Source organism: Toxotes jaculatrix, chromosome 11, assembly GCF_017976425.1.
Source record: "Toxotes jaculatrix isolate fToxJac2 chromosome 11, fToxJac2.pri, whole genome shotgun sequence".
NCBI lineage: Eukaryota > Metazoa > Chordata > Actinopteri > Toxotidae > Toxotes > Toxotes jaculatrix.
The window spans coordinates 23,745,591-23,770,996 of record NC_054404.1 but is presented as its reverse complement, the minus strand read 5'-3'; the positions used below and the strand labels follow the sequence as shown (position 1 = coordinate 23,770,996).

The 25,406-nt window shown below is 42.5% G+C and overlaps 2 protein-coding genes across 2 annotated transcripts; one reads left to right on the top strand and one right to left on the bottom strand.

The window, feature by feature from the left end:
- Positions 1-112: 112 nt before the first annotated feature.
- LOC121189281 (coiled-coil domain-containing protein 85A-like) lies at positions 113-15,577 on the bottom strand. Its single transcript, XM_041049237.1, has 4 exons — positions 15,359-15,577; positions 13,657-14,740; positions 8,513-8,570; positions 113-122 (listed from the first exon to the last, which is right to left on the bottom strand). The coding sequence occupies exons 1-4, from the start codon at positions 15,575-15,577 to the stop codon at positions 113-115; spliced, it is 1,371 nt and encodes a 456-aa protein (XP_040905171.1).
- Positions 15,578-17,973: 2,396 nt separating this feature from the next.
- Positions 17,974-22,002, top strand: LOC121189410. The gene is made up of 2 exons (XM_041049513.1): positions 17,974-18,079; positions 20,258-22,002. Exon 2 carries the CDS (start codon positions 20,271-20,273, stop codon positions 21,576-21,578), a length of 1,308 nt encoding a protein of 435 aa, XP_040905447.1. The 5' UTR covers positions 17,974-18,079; positions 20,258-20,270; the 3' UTR covers positions 21,579-22,002.
- The last annotated feature ends 3,404 nt before the right edge of the window (positions 22,003-25,406 follow it).

The following is a 25,406-nucleotide window of genomic DNA, read 5'->3' as shown; positions in this document are numbered from 1 at the left end:
CTGGTTAAAAAAAATTTTATTATAATATTTTTTACATTGTTACCACTGACAATGTTGATATGTTTGTAGTTATATGAAGCTGACAAGCTAACGCAGCTCTAGCCCTCACTCTCTAGCCACACCTGGGAGTGTGGGACAGTTTATCAGATCATGTTTATCACATCCTGTCATAAAATGGCCATTTGTCACTGACCCTTTGTTTCAGTGTTGTGGCTCTTAATTTGGTTCCAATGAACTCATTTCTAAGGTCTGTTTTATTTACCTTATCAAAAAAACGGCACAAGTTGTTACAGACAAAATCCGGCACTGAAGAAACTTCATGTCATTTATGAGCCTCAGGGGAACGGGGGAGCCTCATGTAGGACTTTAAACCACCTCTAAAACGAACAAAATACATTATCGTATAAACCACTGCTCAAACATTTTAGAACAAACCCATTTTGTAAATTATAGAAATGTAAGGGAATTTAATGGTGCCCAAAGGAAACTGGCAGCAGTGGAAGTAAATGGAGCTTTGCACGTTAAAGCAAACTGTGTTTCAGTCAGTCAGCCACAGTCTCTCATTCCTCAGCCGTCCCTCCAACTTTCCCTCCCGTCTCAGTCACCTGACCTCCCCCACCCACTCACACACATGTTCCCAGTTTCCCAATCATCCAGCAAGTATTTCAACCTGCCTGTTCCACCTCCTCCTCCCTGCCAGATTGTATTATGTTGTACATCACTGATGCTCGTGGTGTTGTGGACTCCAGTTCTTATCACCTGCCTGTTGCCTGTGCTGTTCTCATTCCTGTACCTGCCTGTTTTCCTGTAAGTCTCAGTCATCATCAGCCTGCCCGTGATCTGTACATCAGCTGAAACACAACAGAGTATTAACAGAACTGCTGTTCTTCAAAATAATCTTTCCTATATTGACGTCGGTCTCTTCTGTTGAGTGGAAAGATTTCAACTGGATGCTTGTTTCATGTGTAACATAGACATTATGTGCTGTAACCCCCATCCTTCCTGCTGTTATTTAATCGGTGCCACAAACGACCACTGCTTCATGCAAATCATCCCAAAAAAAATGTGTAGAGAGCTGTTGATGATTCTGAAGGATGAAGTTTGTATAGAGACGTGTTCATGTTATTTTGCCCTACATTCATTGATACAAATGAGGTGGACAAAATAATAGAAACACCTGTCAGTTTAACACAGTAAATTTCAACAACAGACGCACAAACTACATCCTCTAAAAAATGAGTTAAATCAACACTAAAACAAGAGTGTGTGTGTGGAATGGATCTGTGAAATGCTCTCTCTTCATTTTATCTGTTTTCTTCATTATATTTAGGTGATGGTTGCGGTTGTTATATGACCACCTGCTGTCATCTGACTCCTGCACTGTAATTGCAGCACACGATGACGCCCAGCGGGCCGGCTCTACTCCTTGATGAAGACCATGAGATGTAGTTGGAAAAAAGCTAGTAAGTAGACCTTGTGTTGAATTTTTTTTTCCAAAACAATCAATTGGATTTTTTTTTTTTTTCTGCAGATGAGGACTTAGGTCCTCTCTTGTTAAGTGACTTGTACAATTTCACGTTGTGCAGCCAAAGACAACAAACAAAGACCTTCGTCTTCATCTTCTTGCTGTCAGGGCGTCAGCATCATGTTTTCTGGTGCATGTGTGTTATGTATCCATTCACGCATACCCCCGACTATAGTATGTATAGTGCATGTGCTGTGTATGTGGAAGTGTGCAGCTTTGTCTGTCATTCCACAGTATTTCTAATACTTCCCTGAAATCGTTTTTGACAGTACATTAAACATTACAGTACATTATTTTTTACAACAAAAAGAGATGAATTAATGTAATTTCCACTGGACTTTAAACTTGGTAAGACCTAAGCTCTCTTTCCTCTCTTTTTGATGTAAAGCATTCCTGCAGGTTTCCTGTCCCCGTTGGAACAGAGCTATACTCCCTCCTGTCCTTCCTGTCAACCCTCTCTGTGACTCACAACACTTTTTTATGGAAACCGTGAGATGTGTGAAAGCAGATGGGGGGCAGTCAGACACAGGGACAGGAGACAGAAGAAGATGGACAAGCAGACAGGGTGACTCACCAGCACGGACAGTCACAGAGGAACTGGGTATTCTGGCATACTGACAGAGACACGGGGAGCCCAACACTGCTGCACTGCACTGGTACTGTATGCTGTAGTGTTTACAGTGACACCTTAATAAGGCCTTCAACCTCTCTGCTGTGTGTGCGTGCGTGTGTGTGTATGCGTGCGTGCGTGCAGTGATGCATATTTGCCATGGTATCCATTAAATAACAGGGAACCTTTTCCCCAGGCAGCCAGAAATGAATCTATTCACTGTTCACAGAGCACAAACACACACACAAAGAGGAACACACACATATATCACTGCTGTAATTGAATGAATAAATAAAAGACTTGCCTGATCTGATCTGCTTCCCATTAACATACACAGTAAGTAATGTTATTGATGGGCCAGCATAAACAGAGCGTGCTTCCACAGAGCAGAGAGAGAGAGAGGGATGATGGTTAACTTGCACTTATTAAATGGCAGCAGTTGTGTCCTGAATTGATCCCATTTAACAGAATGATAAAGAGCCGCCGTGCTACACTGGAACCATCACCTGGACAACACCTTCAGAGTCCCTGCTGTTATTTAATCGGTGCCACAAACGACCACTGCTTCATGCAAATCATCCCAAAAAAATGTGTAGAGAGCTGTTGTTGATTCTGAAAGATGAAGTTTGTGTAGAGACGTGTTTGTGTTATTTTGCCCTACATTCATTGATATAAATGAAGTGGACAAAATAATAGAAACACCTGTCAGTTTAACACAGTAAATTTCAACAACAACAGCAGCACAAACTACATCCTCCAAAAAATGATCACACAGTTAAATCAACACTAAAACAAGAGTGCGTGTGTGGAATGGATCTGTGAAATGCTCTCTCTTCATTTTATCTGTTTTCTTCATTACATTAAGGTGATAGTTACGGTTGTTATATGACCACCTGCTGTCATCTGACTCCTGCACTGTAATTGCAGCACACGATGATGCCCGGCGGGCCGGCTCTACTCCTTGATGAAGACCATGAGATGCAGTTGGAAAAAAGCTAGTAAGTAGACCTTGTGTTGAGTGTTTTTTTTTACCAAAACAATCAATCAGATTTTTTTTTTTTTACTGCAGATGAGGACTTACTCATACGCATTCAGTCAATATAAATTGCTTTTTTTTAAAAAATCCATAAAATAAGTTTTAAATAGTTTGATTCGTTTAATTGTACTGAAAAAGGAGATGGGTTCCTGAATCACTGGTCTACAGTCTGTCCGTGTACATCCAATAAAAGCACATAGGTACAATGAACACTTTCTGCAAAAGGAGTTGTTTTTACATAAAGACACTTTATTAGCTTAGACATACAACTCTGGATAGAATAATACATAATATACATAATACCAAGAAGTCAAAAATAATAACTGTAGTTCTATATTTATAAATCTAAGCAGATATACTACTCTTGGCTTTTAAAAACATTAAGGTCTTTGTATATTTGTTATAATATATTATAGTTCCATTCTTGTTTCATCCACCAAATCTAGAAAAAACTGGATAAAGAGCTTATAGAATATGTATTTAGGATAATTGTATATGTGTGTGCATATTATTGTGAGCCTCTTTGTGCATGGATCAGCTAAAATGGTCACATTTTCTGCACATCCAGGCATCCAGTTTTATGACCACAGACGCACAATCTCCATCGTTTGATCCAGTGGGGGAAAATCCTGCAAATACTCTGCATCCAAAGACACTTTGAACATTCTGACATAAATAGCCTTCCACGGGTCTGTGTCCTGTGGTGAAGACACACGTCTCTAACAGAGGAGGACTTTCAACAACCTGAAAATATTTTCTTTCTATTAATGCTTAAATACAACAATTTATATTAAAACTTGAGAAAAAAAACAGAAAAAAAAGGATATTTTCCTCTGATCATTGAAAACTAAATGAATGTTAGCTCCCTGTATTTAAGATATTATCGGAAACGCTGAAATGAATAATGTTTTCCATCAGAGCCAAATGAAAAGTTTCCATTTTGTCCTCCTTACCATGCTGTGCTATCATCGGCCATGCTGTCCATGACTAGATACCTGGGAGTGTGGAAAATGACAAGCACGCACACACACACACACGCACATACAGGCACCAAATATATGACTGAACGCTGATACAACACTGTTGGTATAGGAATGGACCGTCACACGAAAGCTGAACGAGGAGCAGATGATTAGCAAACCTTTTCCTTTCCCCTAAACAAGAACGTATTTAAACTCCCCCTCACACGTCCCCTCATGTTCTCTGTGTAACCCTATAAACCACGGCAGCCTGGGGTAAAAGGCCCACAACTACAAAGGAATACAGTTTTACACAGAAGCCACAGAACAATCTGTATGGCAACTATGCAACTTGTCAGCTTCTCCAGTTGGCTTATTTTCTTCAAACAGGAGGTACATGCTAGCTGTGACCATAACTGCTGTGTCAAATTCGATTATTTTGTATTAACACAGTAATTCCAAGACAAAAAAAAAAAACATCTGCTTGACAGAGGTCTTTAGAGGATAATTCCAGTTTACTACAAAGCTGGGGCTTGTTTTCCTCGTATTGGCCATGATCCCTGTTCTGAAACAATGAAAACTCGGGAAGAAGCTGAGATGGGTTTTACCTGCCCAGGAGAGCCAAACTGTCCATTATAGTTTCGTAGGCCAACTGTAGCCTGGGATACTAAAATACACGGCTGTCATTACTGCTGTTTCTCATTAGAAAGAGGGGCGGACTTGAGGCAAGCTTCAGCTTCCACAGGATAGGACGACACGTTGAAAGGCATCGTTCCCGTTGACAACGTGTTGGAGGCGTGCTAATAACACACAGAGCCTGTGACCTGCATCACCTGCATCTCATCTATTTATTTTGACTTTTTAAATGATCCGTGCTGAATGTGTTCTTTGTGTGTGTGTGTGTGTGGGGGGGGGGGGGGGGGTCTATTTCTAATTTCTTATAATATCACTGCTGAAGAAGCTTCGCTAGTCTGGGTCACAAATCTGTTGCATCTGTTAAAGTGTTTCACAATAAAAGCCTTTTAATGGTTCAGCTGGTGAAAAACTTGTTAGCCAACAGCAGTGAGAATATGTACACAGCTCTGATAAGACTGTGCGAGACATTACCACCATCACTCTGGGTGTGCTTGCTTCCAGTTTTACCTCCAAATACTATGGTTTAAATAATCTAGCCTATGCTCTTATGTTTCTTGCCCTGTGATTTCACTGTGTTCCCAGGTTTCAGCTATTCCAGGCTGTAATAAATCAGATTTATCCTTTAAACAACTGAGACAACATCTTTCTTCAAGTTAAAATTACTCTGTAAATCCTTTTTGTGCTTTAATTCCAGGTCCACAGGGACTTTGTAAAAGTAGTTACTATGATTAGCTACACGTCCTTTATAGACAGTAGTAAAATAATCACTGGCACTATGATTGTGTAGAGAAGAGGCTGTAACCTCCAGTGTTAGCAGGCAGAGTAATTCCTCATATACAGCTTCTTTCATCCAAAAGGTCTTTGTCTTTCCACAGAGGTAGGACTATTTTTGTTGGCAACATGAAGATTCTCGTCTGTCTTATTTATTTTCCTCTCTTCTTTTTGCTCTGCAGAGATGAGCCTCTTTCCATCAGTGACATTCAGTCTTGTCTGGTGGTCCACGGGAAATGCATAGCAGCAGCAGCATCATCAGCAGCAGCATCAGCACACAAGGCAGAGAGAGTGTTCAAGTGTTTCCATGGTTATGTCACTTTGTCTTTCTTGTTTCACTCACTGGCTCCCACACACTTCACAACCTCTTTTTCAATTTCATGTCATATCGATCATCCATCCATCTGCTCGTCCCTTCATCCGATAACTAACTACCAACCCTCTGCTTTTCTCTTGGGGGTGTGTGTGTTTTCACAGCAGCATCTGATCACGAGGTGTATCACGGTCAGGAGGCATCAAAGCTGAAAGACATGAGGGAAACAGTGCAATTACTGTAAGTGGATGCATGTATATGTGTGTGTGTACAGACAAAGTGAAATACAACACACATTGTCATTTAGATCTGATTTGTATTTACTATTAGAATGAAATGAAAAATATTTTAAATTACCTTTGTTTATTTAGCCTTCTGCTTTCAACAACTGCATGAACTGTCTCTCACTGTGACATGAATTTTCCATGCAGCTCCAAAATTTAACCACAACACCTAGAAAACAGAGGTGTATTTCATTTCAATACACCTTCACGAGTGTCCAGCAGAGGGCAGCAGAGAGAGGCCAAAACTAAATGCAAAGCACAAGCAGAGGTGCAAGAGAGCCCGTTCTTTTTAACAGTAAGATGCACCGTCACCGCCAACACGTAAAACAACTTCAGCTTCAGTTTATTTAAAGTGAACATCACCCATCAGCCAGTCTCTGCACACTGCACTGCACACTTGGAGTCAGGAATTTACAAAGACCAAAAGGGGTTAAAACTTGCTAAAGAGGAATGCAGTTAATTATTAAAACAAGAGAAATTAGAAGAGGCTATTACACACAGAAAAATGTGTTCTCAGCCTGGATTTGGCAAAACCTCAACCAAGCATGGTTACACAAATGTGCAGTGGAGGTTTATTTCAAAGAAGGAGAAATCAAAAGCTGTACCAGCAAAAGCTTCTCTGTTAAAACTGTCAACGAACCAGGATCAAGAAAACGTGAAGGACGTGATAGCGTGTATATGGAGTAATGAAACGGGAAGCCAATCCATTCCAAGCCTTATAAGCACTGATAGCCAGTGCAAAGTCATCAGTGCAAGTGTTACATGATCCATGCTCCAGGTTCAGCACCCATCAAGTACAGACTGCAGGGACTGCAACGCCAGCAGCCATAGTGTCTGAAAGAACTTTTTCTGTTGTTGCTGCAGTGGAAGGGAGGAAGCATTAGACACCAGTAGATTTCATTTGTATTTCTTTTTTTTACCTAATACAACTAATTAGGTAACTCATTTTGCTGCAGTTTAAGGGTGAAACTGCATTACCGCTGACAGTACTGCTGTAAACAATGCTGCTACAGTGAGGGGTGAGAAGATGGGTGGATATTAATGGTGAGATTAACAAGATGGAAACACGTTTCAGTGCATAATGTGAGCGCGAGCAGCCCTCAGATGAATCTCACTAACAGTTTACTGAATATAAAGTATTGCTATATGTGTTACTGAGTGTCTATATCAATGACAGATGTATTAATAATTCATAACGGCAAGTCCACCATTAGTTTTAATGTAATATTCATTTCATCAGATTTTAACTTCTCATGCTACTATTGAGCAACAGCCTTCTAGACTGTCTGCTGTAATCAGCAGCAATATTAGAACTCCAATACTCCATCCTGTAGTCTCACACTCAGGACTAGTTCTCTGCTGTGGCTGTCTACCTTGAGGACCAGATTATCTGTCGAATCTGACCAAGACTCCACAGCCAGAAGACCTTCATGTCCCTCTAAGGGTCTGTTGGTATAGACAGTAGCGTCCCTACAGCCGACTGGCCCACAGGAAACTGTCCTGGTTGCCATCACTTCATGTCAGCCATGGTTGTATTAAGGACAACTGGCTACGCCATTGAAAAATGGCACCCTTCGAGTCGGCTGGTGTTCTCTGCTCTGTCTGTGGCCACCAACGCTGTGACTAAACAATTTATAGTTTTGAACGTCCCCCTTAAAAATGACTAAGGTCTCTTTCACCTTGTTATGAGCTTTGTTTTCAGTACCGGTAGGTCTGTGCTGCCCTCTGCTGGACAACGCTGAGGTCCAGTGCACCTCTTCTTTTTGTTCTCAGTGTTGTGATTTGATTTTTAGTGTGGCATGAAAAATCCATGTCACAGTGGAAAACCATTCATTCATTAAAAATTCATAATAAATAGAGAAATACGTAAGATCTGTACTGCGCAGGAGGGTGGGCATGTAGTTGAAGCCTCCCATTGTTACTGGGGTGAGGGTCTGTGACAGCTCCCTCTGAGCAGACCTCTCTGTCTCTCTGCAAGAGCCTGATGGGTGGAGTTTGGTCGTCAGGGACATTCAGCTCACCTGGTCTGGCTGCAGGCCCGGTCTGCAGTTTTCTCACGGGATTAGTACATTTGAAGTTTTGCTGCAGGGTGAATTGTTTTTGTTCTGGTTGTCTCTTGTAGCCTCGTGGGAGCCGAAATGGCGGACCCCATGTTTAAATAGGTCTTTTAGGGCCTTTGTTTTAGGGTCCATGTTAGAGTTAGGTTAGAGTGAGGGGCTAGGGAATGCATTATGTCAACGAGTGTCCAGACAGAAGTGTGTGTGTGTGTGTGTGTGTGTGTGTGTGTGTGTGTGTGTGTGTGTGTGTGTGTGTGTGTGTGTGTGTGTGTGTGTGTGTGTGTGTGTGTGTGTGTGTGTGTGTGTGTGTGTGAGACTTACCTGTCCCAAAGTTTTATACTCCTACAGGAATTGGTGCAGCAGCCAGCAGATATCAGAGCTGCAAAGAAATGAACAAAAATAACCAATGATCTAATTAATGGCAGCACTCATAGTCCACAGTGTGTGTGTGTGTGTGTGACTTCAAACCACTGGCTGGCGGTTTGATTGTCTTTTAATAAGCTTCTCTGCAGCTAGTTATTCCAAAGAGACTGCCCTTTGATTCCTGTCATGGATAATACCTGTCACTTCCTGTTACCCATCATCACCTTGTTTCCTTCATGTCTGTGACATAAGATACAGCATGTCAGTCTGCCTGAATCCTTGTCTTTAATTCATATGTATACTGTAGAAGAGCTTCACAGTCATTTACGAACATGGATAGGCCACTCTGTGCTACGATGATTGTGAAAATAAACTGTCACTGAGAGAGTGTGTGTCTGCTGTGGTGACAAGGAAAATTGGATGCAGCCACACCAAAGTCACTGTCTACCAGACACATCATTGCACTGATAAGTTAAAAAAGAAGCTGGAATCAAAATAGCCGGTGAATTCTGTGTCAACAGCCCCTGGGGATCCTAAAATGCTTTGCACAGGGACGGACAGAATCAGGATACTGAGAGCTTTCAAACAACATGTCACTTCTCAAGTGTTAGGGTGAGTGGATTGACCAAAACACACTTAAAGTAGCCCTACCAAGGCCAAAGCATTCCATGTGTGTATCTGCATAATGTCACTGTCAGAGTCTTTCACTTGTTTCCTTTACGATATCAGCTTGTGACAACATCAGAGACCTGCAGCAGCAACACCTGCTTCCCCTGAACTGACAGAGACAGAGAGCAGAGGCAGATCCTGACCAAGTAAAGGCTCAGTGACCACAAACTGGCAACCAAGAGGGAAGGGACACAAAAAACTCACAGCAAACCCAAAGAGACCAGAAGCAGTGGTCACTGTTCCTCAGGTGAGGCTGAGACAGAGGTGAACTTCCTCCTTAAAATGTGAAATCTGTGAAATAAGGAACATTTACCAGTTCAACTCACACAGAATCTGTGGCCCACCTCTGGGTTCAACAGATCCATTCAGTTGTTCTTCCACCTCCTTCCTTACCAGGGGACGTTCAGTAAGGCCTGTTTGATTGGCACACAGTCAGTGATACAGATACTGTGCTGGCTTACTGGTCATGGAGATGTCATTATCATTTCTTTTCTCTATCTCGTAGGTGAATGTCTGACTCAACAACATGAATGTTCAGAACATGGGCAGCCAGTCGAGTCGGCTTAGAGGCACCAGCCAATGGGGGGCACCAAAAGACTGAGAGAGACGGCACCACCACCGGCAGCAGGTAGCACTAACAGTGAAGCTAATACCTTTGCTTGCAGCAAGGCTAACGTTTGAATTAGCAGCAAAACTAACATCTGCTCGCCCGATACAGCTCAGACAGATGCAACGGCTAATGTGAGCCACACGTATCACACGTAGGCTGGATGATCAGCAGCAGCCGCTGGAGGATTTTACCACCTCAACAGGCCTTGAGTTGTGGGGAGCCATCACAGAGCACGTCAGCGAACTGGCTATTTCTCAAGGTCCTGCAACCTTCAAGAACAAATACCCAGTATGCTGGACGTTTATACTTGTCAGTGTAAACAGCATTGACAGTAGTTGTAAAGATATGACCAATTTCTTTGACCTACTTCAGTCACTGCATGTGTTTTGCACCGCACTGAAATTAGTAATTTAACCAACGAGGATGGGGACATCGACAGAACTCTAAAACCACTGTCCAGTGTTAGATGTTGTAGAGCTGAGTCCACCAAAGCTTTGAGAAAAAAACCACAGTTCAATTAGATGCGAAGTGACCGTTGACTTGTTGTTAACTTGATCAAATTGACTGCAATAATTGCAAATCTGTGGGATACTTAGATACTGCACATTGCTGGAATCACTGCATTTGTTTGTGGCATCACTCAGAGAGTCCAGGCCATGCTGAACAGGAATCTATGATTCAAGGTGGAAACCTACAATGTGACTATTGACATTTTGCTGCCCTGTCTTGCAAAACACATTGATGCACACAGGGATTTGAATGGACTATTTGGCTATTTTTGTGATAATAATACCGACAGAGCCTGTGATGGCCTCCAGGCTACTTTCCCGAGCATGTTTGTTGCACTCAGGCTGATCTTATCTCTGCCCTAACCCCTAACCGGCCGCAAAGACAAGAGATTCTTTTCTCAGCTTAAGAGAATGAAGAATGAGACAGAGGCAGGTGTCTGTGCGCCCCCTACTGTTCAAACTGGTAAGGGGAATGGACTTTGAGGATTTAATTAACAAGTTTTCTTGCACAAAGTCCAAAAGGAAGATGCTCTTCTAATGGTAAGAGTTATTAACAACCATTAGTAGGCAACTATTTGACTGACGCTGTGCATGATTTGGTGGTGGATTTGGTGAAGTGGTTTTCTCTCTTAACTGGTTGCTCAGTTAGCGATGCTTGTAAAGTCTGTGTATGTGTTGTTTCTGTGTATGTTTCACTATGTATGTTTTGCTGCTGTGAGCAACAGCAGAGACTACATCTCCATGTAGCTGAATCAGTGAAATGGCTGCTTGCAACAGTCACTACTGGGTTTGTCTTATTTGGTATGTGTGTACAATGATTTGATGATGATTTTTTTGCATGTAGTCCTCATACAGGCCATTTATGATGGAAAGAATGATATTTAGCATGACTTGCTGCACTGGCATGTTGGTTGCATTCAGATTTGGCCATCAGTGTAAGGGCTAGTATGGCATTTGTAGGCCCATGTAGTATGAGGAATGATAGGAATGGATAGGTTTGTGGCCTAAGGCAGAGGGAGATGAGTCATACAGCTCTTGTTATTTGAACATACAGTTCAACTATTTGAGTGATTCTGCAGAAAGTTGAAAGTGATAACTTAAGTGGTATTTCTGTGTTGGGTAATTAAAAATTACAAGTCACCTCTGTCAAAATGGACACACCAGCCTTCAAGCAGTCATCCACTACCACAACCTTAAGTGAACCAACACTGCGTCCACCATCAGCAAATCACCACCCTGTTCATGAGAACAACTGGGGGCGGCGGTGGCACAGCAAGTTAAGGGTGGGCCCTCGGCCAAGGGACAACAGATATGGGTGGTGATACCCCTGAGCAAGGCACTGATCCACCCCAGCTCCTTGGGCGCCTCACTAGGCAGCCCTCTGTCCCAGCGTATCTAGTGCATGTGCATGCTTGTTTGTGTGTTTTGTTCACTTGGTGTGTCCCCAGCTTGAGGCATCAATAAAGTAATACACTTAAACTTAATTATCCATGGCATGGTTACAGCCTATGCAGATGGGTCCTCAGGGTGGGCACAGGTGTGCTATGGCTTGATGACAACCCATGTCCAGGCCAACAGGTCTACATGGGATAGCACACATAGCAGTATGCAGAGAGGGCAACAATCACCAACACCCTCCATTGAGCCGGCAAACATGGTGTTAAGCAGCCCTACACAGAGATCCCAAACAACACAGCATGCCTAGACATGAGCCATGTCTTCTACATAGAAAGTCAACGCAGACAAAAGTTCACACAAGTGATGCAGGAAAGTATGTTAACATTGATATTTTTGGTAAGGACCTGGGGTGGCTAGTGTGTGCCAGCAGAATCACTGAAGACAGACAGGTGAAGATAAGGAACATTTCACAAGTTACGACAGGCATCAGGCAAGTTCTGGTCTTCCAGAATGACACCAAATGCTCAAACTGCTAAATGTTCAATACTAATCCAATTGTAAGCCCTAATAAAAATTCATTGTACTTATCTGACAGCCACAGAGAAGTGTGAAGGGGGCCCAGACATTACATTTATCACCCATAGATACCACGTTTAAAAGCCCTCGTCAAGAATCCTGCACCATCCGCTGACTGTATCCTGTGCGCAACTAGACTAATGCTTTAGGCTATTGTGTGACCATCATCTTATCCTATCTACTCCCCCATAGATTGAAGGGAGTGGAAGGTGCCCTTAACAAATGCACCTCAGCTTGCCCCAAAATCTTCAGGCACAAGAGAGGCAGTCAAGATGTATAGGGACATAAAAGATCAGAAGCAGGCTGCCCTTGACGAAGTGTTGGATAGCCCGGTTTAGAGCCCCTACAACACACATCACCCACGCACTTCCATCCCCCTTTCTTGAAAACACCACCCGGGTAAGCTGATTGGACGTGTTATGCTTTGTTTGTGTGCATCTGTATTATTCCATGGTTTGCCAGCAACGATCAAAGAGGACAATCACAGTTCCACAACAACTCCCGAACTCCCACAATTAAACTATCATACTGTTTACTATCACAAATGTCACTATGTTTTTGTAAATATGCGGTATTATAAATACCTGGCTCTTTAGCAACTAAATGCTCCATTTTGTTTATCTGCTACTCATTAATTGCATCTGTCCACTGTCCACAGGAAATGTAGCATACAAAGCCTTTTCTGTGGTGACCGTGAACCTAAAGCTGAGCAGAGCTGTGGATTTGGGTGAGGAAAAAAGTCTTTTCTCAAAAAGAATAATTTGAGACACATTTTGCTGATGGACAAGGTAAAACTGTTCATCTCTACATACAGACATCTCTGTCCATAGTGAGCAGTGAGATTTTAAAACAATATTCTGGTTAACTTGAAATGTAAATTTCCTCATGGTTTTTAGGGGTTGACCGATGTGACCGATCATTAGTAATCAAAGAGGCTGTTAACCAAAATTTGGAACTGATTTACTTTTGCAGGTAATTTCGGTGTTAAAATTAAGAATACAAACCAACACAAAACTACTGCTACACTAAGCCTATGGACACCTGCCATAGTGACTAAATTAGACTAAATTACAAATTTCTGTACAATGCACTACAGCTCAATAGCACCACACACTTATCATGCATACAGGACTATAGAGTGATAACTACAGACAGGAAGAGATGGCTGCATCAGAGCCAAAGCTGCACATTTCTACATTAATTTATTGGATAAAAAAAACAATTCCACTAACTGTAAAAACGCATCGGATAATGGGTCAGGCTGATCATCGGTCAACCCCTAATGTTTTCTTGGGTCATGAAGGAGTTGAAGTTCAGGATAAAAGTTTCCCTGTCCCTACCGTTGTACAGACTCTGGTGGTGGTGGGGGGCTATCTCCTCCCCCACTGCCCTCCTCTGATCCCCGTCCCTGCCGGGGAAGCCAATGTTACACCTCCCCTTGCTGTGCTCCGCCCCAGGGCTGTGCTGACAGTCAAAGTGGTGCCGTATAGACTCAGGACTCCCCACAATCACCCGCCCTTTGCTAAGGTGCTCAGTCACCCCCATTGCTGCCTGCTTGGCCTCAGGACTCCCACGGCCTGCCCCTGCTGTGTTAACCTGCCAATATCTCGGGCTCAGGTCTGGGCTGGACTTGGCTGTCCCCTTCCCACAGCCAGGTGGTGCTTGCCCTGACATCAGCAGCTGTTTCTGGGCCAGTAGGTCGGAACTGCAGGGTTTGAGGTGGGAGTCACAAGGTAGCCTGGTGGGAGACTTGCTGTGCTTCTCTGGGCTGTGTCCCCAAAGCCTGTGAGGGTCCAGGTTAGTGAGGGACCCCCCACGTGGCCGGCAGGACTGGGGGAAGGTGTGGTACTCTGAGGTGGTGCTGTGCCTCCTGTTTATTGATTGACACACATTTCCTGGTTTGTGGGGGAGCTCTGACGAAACACAGCTCGACTCAGATCCGGGAATGACGCTGGAGCCCTGGGGAGGGGGTTTGTGGTGGGGGTTATCAGGGCTGTTTGTGCTCCCCACGCTAGAGGTGCTGCTCCCATCACCAACGTCTCGCAAGAGGCCAGGCACTGGGACACTTCCGCCAAGCTGAGACAAGCTGCTCTGACTGTCGATGGAGCTCCTGCAGCTGGGGCCAAGCTGCCCACCCATACCACCACCTACCCCTTCGGTCACAGCCGCAGCCCTGTCCTCTTCCAGCATGAAGCACACCTCCTTGAGCTCCAGGTTCTCCCGGACGACCTCTGCCTGCCGCTGCTCCAGCTCCTTCAGCTTCTGCAGGTAAATAGCCACCTCCTTCCTCATCAGACCGGCACTGTAGCGGCCCAGACGTTGCCACTCCCGTAACACCCGCTTCCCCTTCTGCCGGTCGTCATCCAGGAAACAACACAGGTCTCGCAGCTCCTGGTTGTCCTCCTGCAGTTTTAGATTCACGTCCTGGTTTACATAGACACACAGACAGGAACAGAAGAGAGCAACACATGCACATATCTATTAGGACTGATCATTTGGTGAGTGAGATGAAAAATACAGTCAGAATAGTTACCTATTAATTGCTTATCATTACATGACAATCATTTCAGCTCTAAATGAAATTGTCCTTAGTTACAACCCTACAACACTGTGTTATAGAATTGGGGATAATCTTAAGCCAGTCAGTGTTTCATCAGTTCACATCTACCCCCTCTGTCTCCAACAATCACGGCCCAGTCAGAGTCATTCTGATGTTTGATGTGAACACACTGCATTGCTGCCACATGACTGACTGATTGGATGACTGCATGATTAAGCAGGTGTGCAGGTGTTCCTATGCTGGATGAGTGTGATGTTACACAGATATAGTTTCATACATTCTGTATTTCCCATGTGCATTGTCCTGATTATTTAGTGACCATCTGGACCTTATTTGACTATCTTTAAATTTGGCCATATGACATCAGGCCTCGTGTCTCACGTAGAGCTCTACATCACCATGCTCATTACAGCCTCGATGCAAAACCCCCAGGGAACCTGGCACAACCTGCCCCCCACCCGCCACCCCCTCACCCATCTCACCTTCAAACTTCGTATCTCGTTCAGATGCAGCTGGAGTCTCCGGTTCACCTCCCGCATCAGATTGCCGTGCTCCACGATGACGCTCCTCTTCTCTGCCTCAGCCCTCCGCAGCCGCCGCACCAGCTCCTCTTTGCCCCACTTCAGCAGCTCCTCATCCCGTATTTTGGAGATGTCCTCCGCCGTAGTCTCTGCGTTTTCGGACAGTGCGCCTTTCTCCATCCTTTTATAACTCCAGCGGTAATTGGCAGGGAGGAGGAAAAAGTGCAGTGTTTGGTGAATTTCAGCGAACAAGACACCAAACCCAAACTCCAAAAATACACTCAGTATAACTCTGATCCAAAGGCTACTCGGGTCCCCCCACCCACTCCCCAACCCACCCTTCCAATGTCTGTGGAATTACACCGCTTTCATTGTGGCTCTGCCTCTCTTCCACGCCCATGCTGCAGCTCCGTTATCCACCCGGTCTGCTATATCACTGCTGTTCCAGCATCACGCTGCACGTTTCTCCGGCTGAGCCTTTGGCCGGCTTGGCGGGGCGGTTTCTCTCCAACTGCATGCCGGCCGCTTTGCGCACTAACGCTGTCCGACCATCGTGGAGGAGGACGGGAGGAAGAGGAGGAGGGCTGCAAGGAGAGGTTGCAGGTGTATAGAGCCGGAGAACCAGGATGATGAGGTGCGGTGGTGTGAACTACAGACTCCTCTCTCGTTCCTGCACATGCTCGCTCTCCTGTCTTGTGGCGCCGTCTACTGTAGTTGGAAGGTATTATTACTGCACAGAGCTCAATGTGGTATTTCCATCACTGTAAGTTTCGTTTATAATGGAACTCAAGTAATGGCCCTTAATTCAAAACCAAAATAGTACAGAAGTATCATGAGCAATGTGTAATAAAAGTATGAAAAGTAAAAGTATTTGCAGAATAGTTTCACAACATTTAAACCATCTACCGGTTTTAATGAGAAGTTTAATGTGTAAAGTCTGGAGCAACATGGTAACTAGGCTACAGCTACAAATGTAGTGGAGTAAATCTAGTATTTCCCCCTGAAATGCAGTTAAAGTATAAAGAAGCATGAAATGGAAACACTGAAGTCTAATATAACCTCAGTTATATATAACTTATTATATACCTCAATAATAATACTCAATTTAAATAACAATAATAATAAAGCTGGAGAAAATGGACTCATTTCCAGCACACCAGGACACAAAGAAACATAATTTCTAAATGATTTCTTGTGCAACAGTTAATGAAAAATAAGTTGCAGCAGCTAGAGGCCTGGCTTCATCCAAAGTTGATTATAAGGACTATAATTTATTTTAAATATTTTGTCATTTAGTAGATGAGAAAGCATTTAATGCATTAGTGACATTATGGACTGGAGACATACATACACTGTAGTCTTTATAGACATAATGTATTGTAAATGTAATAATAATTATGCACATAAAATACTGAAAACTAAATAAATAACTGTTTAGATAAGTGAAATAGCATTTGTGCATTAGCTGCTGTCAAGAACCTGCTGAAAAACACACACACACACACACACACACACACACACACACACACACGCCTTCACTTCACAGTTAAAGAAGAGGGAAGAAGTAGAAGAAGAAGTAGAATCCTCCAGTATTCATTCTCCTAAACCCTTGACAAAACCTGACAATCTAAATCAGGAGGTAGCGTAGTTGTAGTTCTAGTAACTCAAGCCAGTAGGAACAGGACTTAATTGGACTGTGGTCTCGGCTCCTGGGCAGTGCCCACATTGACACTTGAGTTAGATTCTTTGAACAGTGTAGTTAATCTGGAGTCCATCAGAACCAGTTAACATGGAGCCCAAACAGGGGCCCCACTAACTGTGGGTAAAAGAGTAACCTGGTGAAGCCTTCTTGAGTAGGGTTAGGGATAGGGATAGGAAGGTCTAACAGTGACACTCTCCATGCATTTACTTTTTTTTTTTTTTTACGTCAATTCCGAGCACAGGGGGACTGGTCTGGTCTGACTGGAACTGTCGCTTGTCAAATATCATGTATTGTTTACTTGTCCTCTGTCCTCATGTGACCCTCAAAGACTGGGCTGTCTGTGATGGTCATGTGACAGGGTCAGAAAACACCATTCACTTCATGCAGCTGTCAGGATGAATGTGTATATGTGACAGATGGAAAGGTAGAACTATAAGAGAGCAGAGAGATATTCCTCTATCTGTGCTCATTCTCTCACTGCACAAATGATAATTATATCTGCTCACAATGGTTTGGTCTGTTTATATATGTCTCACTCCACTGATGGGTATGTTCTTCAGTGTAACAGCTAACTCCAGCCCTCAGATGCCACTGTGTAGTCCTGTCCTGCAGCAGAGCTTCAGCTTGTGTGACATGGAAACCTTTACCCCAGGTTTTTATTTTAAAATTCTATATTTCTTCCTTCAGATGTCTAATGAATGTTTAAATGAAGTCAGTTAAATTCCACTCTGTTAAGAGCTGAATTGCTTTGTACTGTGTGCATGCTCTGACACTGGGCCTGGTTTATGTGGCCTGCAATGAAAATAGAGTTTAATCGAGGTTCATGTAGACTCAAGCAAACAGAAACATTGACCGCTGTGTTTTGTATTTACAGTCCAATTGAAAGTCCTCCAAAATGGTTCAGTCCAAGATTTTGAGACAAAAACAACGTGTGTATATATCAGCGTCACATAACAAACTTCAAGACAATTCAACAGACGGTAAGCTGTTTTTATTACCTCTCATTGAACTGGACAGATTAACTGACTCTTATAGATGCATGAACACAGATTTATGAAGCAACACAAACTATTTGATGGTGGGAGAATTCACTTCTTTTAGAAATATCATGATGAGGTACAGTAGGTGTACAGACTGTGCTGTTGTATGAAGCTAACATGATGGAACACTGTATGTTTGACATTTCCACGTCAGAGGTTTATTAGTTTATTAACAGACCGTTCAGATGTAATTACAGAGAAGTAATAATGATGCAAATGTTTTCAGATTTGAGGTATTGTTGTTCATTGTGAGAGTTTGATATTTGTAGAATATTAAACATGGAAATCAAAATGTTGATCCTGTTCCCAATTAATTTCTCTTCATTGGCTTCCTGTAAAATCCAGAATTGATTTTAAAATCCTTCTTCTTACATATAAGGCTCTCAATGGCCAGGCTCCTTCATATCTCAAAGAGCTGATAGTACCATATCATCCCAACAGGTTGCTTTGTTCCCAGAATGCAGGTTTGCTTATGGTTCCCAGAATATCTAAAAATAGAATGGGAGGCCGAGCCTTTAGATATCAGGCCCCTCTCCTGTGGAACCAACTGCCAGTTTGGGCTCGGGAAGCAGACACTCTCTCTAATTTTAAAATTAGGCTTAAAACCTTTCTGTTTGACAAAGCTTATAATTAGTTGTAGCAACAGTTTTAGTTATTATGACTAAACCTATAGTTAGTCACAATTATTTCTATAGACACTGTTACAGTTAAGGATAAAGCCCATAGTAGGTTGGGCTCAGGCAACTGAACCATCCCTTAGTTATACTGCTATAGGCCTCGACTGCTGGGGGACTAACCATGATCCTCTGCTCACCTCTTCTATCTTTCTCTCCTCAGACCCACTCTCACATTTATTAGCCTTTATTACATGTCATTAACTCTGTGTCCTCTCTCTCCCGTAGTCCAGTGCTTGTTTCTCTCTGGTCTCTCTTTCTCTGTACCTTTCTGCAGGTGCCTCTGGCTCCGGAGCTTCATGTTCTCTGTCTGTGGTCCTGGTTCCACCCACCTGCTGCTGTTTATTGTCTACAATGATCCATTTCTAACACGTTACTATGTTTAATGTTCCACTCTGCTACAGATACATGTTGGATTAATATTCTATGCAGACTGTAATGTAAATAATTACCAATCATGACAGCTTCTTGCTTCTGTGCTCTGTTTCCTATCATAACTGTAATCTGCTGAGCACACAGTATCCACTAACTGTTCTGTAATCTGAATGCTGGCTCTCTAACATTGTTCACTGCTAACCCTGTTTGTATCATGTTCTATATGCTGCATGTCCTTCTCCTCCTCTCCTCCATTCCTAGCTGTCCTATCTTCCTCCTTTTCCTCCTTTCACCCAGCCCGGCCATCAGCAGGAGAGCCCCCCATCTGAGCCAGGTTCTGCTCAAGGTTTCTTCCTGTTAAAAGGGAGTTTTTTCTTGCCACTGTCACCTTATGTGCTTGCTCTGGGGTCAGGCTCTGGGTCTCTGTAAAGCACTTTGAGACAATTTTGATTGCGGAAGGAGCTACATAAATAAAATTGGATTGAAATGATTTGAATTGAAATTGAAATTACTGCTGCCTCACTTGTGCACTAACTTTCTGTGTTCCCTTCATTCCTTGTCTCTTTGCCTGTTTTGTTCTAAGTTGTGTTCCCTGGTGTTGTTTGGTTTTTCCTTGTGCTACCTGCATGTGTTTGCAGTGTCAGTTTTTTAGGCCAAAGTTTAAGCAGAGTGTGAGCAAAGCTAACATCACTTATGAGCTGTGGACAAACCTGGTGTTGCAGTATGAAAACTAGAACTGGTGTGTGAGGTGAGGTGTGTGTAGGGTTACACAAAAACGTCCAATTGTACTGGAGTTGGAATCGAGGAGTCCAAGAGCAGAGCTGACCTGACAGAGGACAAAAATAACAGAAATATTATGAGGACCAGTGCATCTCACCGTCAACAACAATGTCCAATAGAAGAAAAACGTTATGAATTAAATCCTTTGATAAATTCCTTAAAACAGTTTTCAAGAGTTGACACAAGTTTGCTGTTGTTGTTGCTACTTTAACTAATAACTCATGTATGATTGTAAAGACTTTCTGCTTCCTGTCATTCTCTTCTCTTTCTTCCTCTCCTTCTCTCTCAGGTGCAGAGCTGAAATGGCGTCTCAAAGGAGACTCCCCATACTGTTACTCACTCTCATATTCTGCTTCTTACCATGTGCCACCTGTGGAAAAACGTACTACAGCCACCATGGCCTACGATGTGTGGGTGAATGTGAGCTTCAAGGCTTTCCTCAGTCGTATCAGTGCACAGTTCATGCATCAGATGGCACAGAAAAATTAGAGTACTGCTCACCAAAGAGGAATATGGACTACAGGGGAAACGAGTGCCTTGATTGTTGTGACCTGCACGGTAATGACTACTACTGGTGTAGAACAGGATCAAGTTGGGGATACTGTGGAGATGTGGTAGAGAGCTCCAAACATTACACCTCCACCTATGGTGTGCCATGTACTGATAGCTGTGAACAGCGAAGTTCAGACTACTACTGGTGCAATGCCCCTCAGGGTTATGATTACTGTTCACCAAAACAGAATGTGGACTACAAAGGCCGCGCCTGTCGCCAAGATCATCCCTGTGACAAACATGGAAACAGTTACTACTGGTGTAATTTGAAGCAAGGAAGCTGGGGCTACTGTGCACCAGTGGAGGAAAGGGCAATGATTCATACAACCAAATATCTGAAAGACTGCATTGATGATTGTCAGTATCATACGTCTAGGGATTACTTCTGGTGCCATGTTGAAAGTAGTTGGAGCTACTGCTCCCCTCTACCTGACTTCACCTACAAAGGTGAACCTTGTCGCTCAGATCACATGTGTGGGAACCATGGCTATAGTTATAACTGGTGTTTCACAACATACAACGATGACTGGGATTACTGTGGAGTGATCACTGCTGGAGAGTGTGTTTATTCCGTGCCACAGCGCAGGAAACGACAGCCTAATAACCCAAACGTGATCTGTACCAAGGAGGACCAAAACAAGAGGAGAGTAACTGTTTTCACAGCAGAAGTAAATCACAATGCCATAGCAGAACCCAGCAACAGGCTACGCAAAGAAGCAATAAATTTAATTAACCGATGGAACAACCAGGGCTTGGGCGACCGGGCCAGGTCCAACTTGATTATATCAGAGGAGGGAAATCTTCGAATTGACCTGCAGGGACTGATAAACAGGAATAATCAGCGGTATTACAACCTGCAGATCCAGATTAACTCGGCACGCAGTAGCGGACAAAGCACCACTCTGGCACAGATCATAGTTCCTCTTGACACTTCAGCTGAGTACATGCGTTTGGCCTTCAGGGAGAGTTTACAGCGCCGGGCGAGGATTACACTGGAAGTATCAGAGCAATCAACCAGCTCCTCAAACAACAACCAAAAGTGTCGCAGACGTCACTGAAACACACGTAGCTATTGATTATTAGAGCATACACATAAATTAGCAAATGTCAATGTTGTGAATGAATGAGTGAGTCAGCATGAAGCCGTCCATTAGTAAACTTTATGTCTTTAGAAGTTCAACTCTCAGTAACAGCTAATTAATAAGGCAACAGCCATCAGTTCATTGTGTATTGAAATGTTTTCTGAACAGCTTCAGATAAGAATGGAATTACAGTCATTTTATGTTGAGCTATGAACAACAAATGTTTGATCTTTTTACACAGCACATTATCTAAAATCATGTTGATCAGCTTAACGTGGTGTAATTGTACTTTGAATCAATGTATTTGGTAAGTGAAGATAAATATAGATGAAAATAGAAATGTGGTGTGTATGCAATAAACAAGTTTTGGAGACAAAGTAAAAATGTATCTCAAATATCAGCCTTTGTTCTTCTTCTTTGTCTGAATGTTAGTGGACAAAAATCAGAACTCTGAGAATCATCAAGTTATACAGGTACAGGTCTTAGTCTTGATAACAGCTGCTGTTTTTACTTTAGGGAACAGTTAAAATTTTACCAAAGCTGAAAGCAAAAACAAAAAAAAATGTAAATCAAAAACAATAAAACATTTGAGATTGATGGGGATTTTAAAATTGGTTAAAATGTAACTAGGCACTGTGATCACCACCGTCATTTTCAGAGAGGTACAGGCTAGGAATTGTGGTCTAACATCTGGTTAGGGTTAGGGGGGAGGGTCCTTCAGTTTCTAGTGGTGGGCAGAGAGAGGCTTCATGAAACACTGAAACAGTTGAAGCATTTGTGTCGAGGCTTCGAAACCCGTCTCCACAGTGACACCTAGTGATCACATGTTGATCTAAAACAACCTCAACAACAATTCAAATAAGTGTTGATGAATTATAACCACATGCTATTGGAGCAAACTAGGAATTATACTAAAGGAGCCAATAGTGTTTTGCCTGGCCTGCTGCCAACTTAGGTTTGAATCCTGGGAGGAGTGTGTATATCTACATTGTTGTAAGAGACATTAAAATGAGTTTTTTTGTGTGTTGTTTTTATTGACAGCTGTCTGACAACTGCTTGAGCTTTCTATTCTAGGCTTTTCAATGTGAATAACTATAGGTTATTAAGATAATGAAATTAACATTAAAAAATATCAAGCAATAATACACTTTTAACAAGATTTTTATTCAAAAATATTATTTATTCTGCTGCGGACCCACTGAGCCTAGTTCTTTATTTTTTTTTTTTACAGAGAATTTCTCCTGCCTTTGAAAAAACTTGTTCACGTGGCATACTGGTTGCTGGCATGCATAAGTGCTTTTTTTGCCAAAATAAATAAATGGGGAAAATGACTGCCCTCCCGTTCCAGTAATTTAACAGGCTGTGTGTTCTTGGTAAAAACGTTTTACTTTTTACTTTGACAGTTGCACCAGCTGTAGCACTATGTATGGTATCACTATATCATGATGGCTATCACAAAATCTCTGCTATCTCTCACCTCTCACAAAACCCACGAGGTGCAGATGCGTTACTGTCACTTTTAAACTATGTGGGAGTTAGGTTGAGACAGATGTGCACTTCTGTGGTTTATTCCAAGCCTTGTCAATCAAAAAGAGATTGGACTCGTAGTCCACCTGTCGAACACAGAGGCTTTGTTTAGTGTTGTGAAACACCTGTTCTTCAAGATCTCGACACAGTGTTGAAACATCAGTTTCATGTCAGCCGTCTCTATCAGTTACCACTATTGTGAGTCCAGTGCACCGGATACTGAGGTCTGCATAATGTTGTCACTTCTCACACCCCATACTGTGGTGAATGTATTTCTGTTGTGTGTGTAAAAAAACTGTAAATTTCATCCTGCAATAGTTTTCTATCAAAAATGTGAGCAACAGTGACCCTGCAGTCTCTGCAGTCTGTAAACGTACGTAGACCTAAATGCAGATCTTGATGAGAAAAACAACAGCGCCTTTAAAAAGTACTTTGAAATGAAAATCATTCCATTCAGATACACCCCGACTATGTAATACTTTCATTACATTTCTGTCTAACTGTTGCTCAAATACGAGTCTTTTGAAAATGTTTGTCATCATCATTGAAGTGATGAGGAGTTTATTTAATCAGCTCTGTGGAGATGTTTTCATCGCACAACACAGTCATGACAACCCTAAATCGAAGCACTTATGAAGACAGGAATCAGGAAGGAACAGCATTAGACTGGTGTAAGTCATATTCAGTTTGATCATGTTCATCTTTTTGTTGTTGTCAAGCAGGGCAGCCAGGAACACGAGGAAGGGAGGACCCAAATGCAAAAAACCCCAAGACGGACGGATGACTTAAAGTCTCTTTATTTTAACTCAGTGACTAAGTTTACGTATTAAGTTCTTGGCCAGGAAAGAAAACTGGAGCAACTAAATATCATCCAAACACGAAAAGGCTCAGGAGCTAAACTCAAGGAAAATACAAATGTCTGTACTGAGGCAAACAGTGCAGAGGATGATCCAGGAGAACATGAGCAGTGGAAACAGGTAACCCCACAGGAAAGAACAAAGAGAAAACAGCAGGTGCAAACACAAGTATGGACACAGACAAAGGAACAGGGGGAACAACAAGACTTAAATACACAGGGGTAATGGGCAACAGGTGAAACCAATCAGGTTGGGGCAAACAAGCAAAAAAGGAGGGAAGCCAGACAGAGACAGGAAGTAGAACTAGACCAGGTAAACAGGGGACAAGACTTCAAAATACAACAGGAAATACACAAGCAAAACTGAAGTGACAAAAACAAGAATAACTTCATTCAACAACAAAACAGGAACTACTAACAGAACTTAAACTAAACCAGAGACCAGTAAAGGGTTCAACACAAGTCCAAGAAGAGTTCAGAAAACAGCACCCTTAGGGGCTGATCATGACAGTTGTACACTGTTGCCCATGAAGTTGGGATCATTTTGTTTTCAGACACATTCCTCTTTTTATTCCTATTTCTGCACATCAGTAATGTGTTTGGAAGAGACTGATCAATAAAGTTTTCAGAAGATGTAAACTTTGTCACAATCATTTTATGAGAAGAGGTCAAATATATTTTATTCCAACTTGATGGGCAACAGTTTATTTCTATTACAGTTACTGTTGGTGTGTAATATTCTTTATTGGCAGATCTGGATCCTTTGAGCAGCCAGTACCACTCAACACTCTGTACTTACTACACATTATTATTATGTATTTCACAGTTTAGATGTGTGATCAAACTGTACAGTGCAATAATTTACATTTGTAAATAATTATTATAGTATAAAAACAGGTTACTAAAACATATGTATATAACTTTCATGTCAATTCCGAGCACAGGGGGACTGGTCTGACTGGAACTGTCACTTATCAGATATTATGTAATGTCTATTTGTCCTCTGTCCTCATGTGACCCTCAAAGACTGGGCTGTCTGTGATGGTCATGTGACAGGGTCAGAAAATACCCTTCACTTCATGCAGCTGTCAGGATGAATGTGTTTATATGACAGATGCAAAGGTAGAACTATATGAGAGCAGAGAGATATTCCTCTATCTGTGCTCATTCTCTCACTGCACAAATGATAATTATATCTGCTCACAATGGTTTGGTCTGTTTATATATGTGTCACTCCACTGATTGGTATGTTCTTCAGTGTAACAGCTAACTCCAGCCCTCAGATACCACTGTGTAGTCCTGTCCTGCAGCAGAGCTTCAGCTTGTGTGACATGGAAATCTTTACCCCAGGTTTTTATTTTTAAATTCTATATTTCTTCCTTCAGATGTCTAATGAATGTTTAAATGAAGTCAATTAAATT

Coding starts and splice junctions, on each gene's coding strand:
- LOC121189410 (XM_041049513.1), top strand. CDS start 20,271: ATGGCGTCTCAAAGGAGACTCCCCATACTGTTACTCACTCTCATATTC.
- LOC121189281 (XM_041049237.1), bottom strand. CDS start 15,577: ATGGAGAAAGGCGCACTGTCCGAAAACGCAGAGACTACGGCGGAGGAC. Junction 14,741..15,358: donor ACGAGATACGAAGTTTGAAG/GTGAGATGGGTG, acceptor TATGTAAACCAG/GACGTGAATCTAAAACTGCA. Junction 8,571..13,656: donor CCACCAGAGTCTGTACAACG/GTAGGGACAGGG, acceptor ATTTCTTTGCAG/CTCTGATATCTGCTGGCTGC.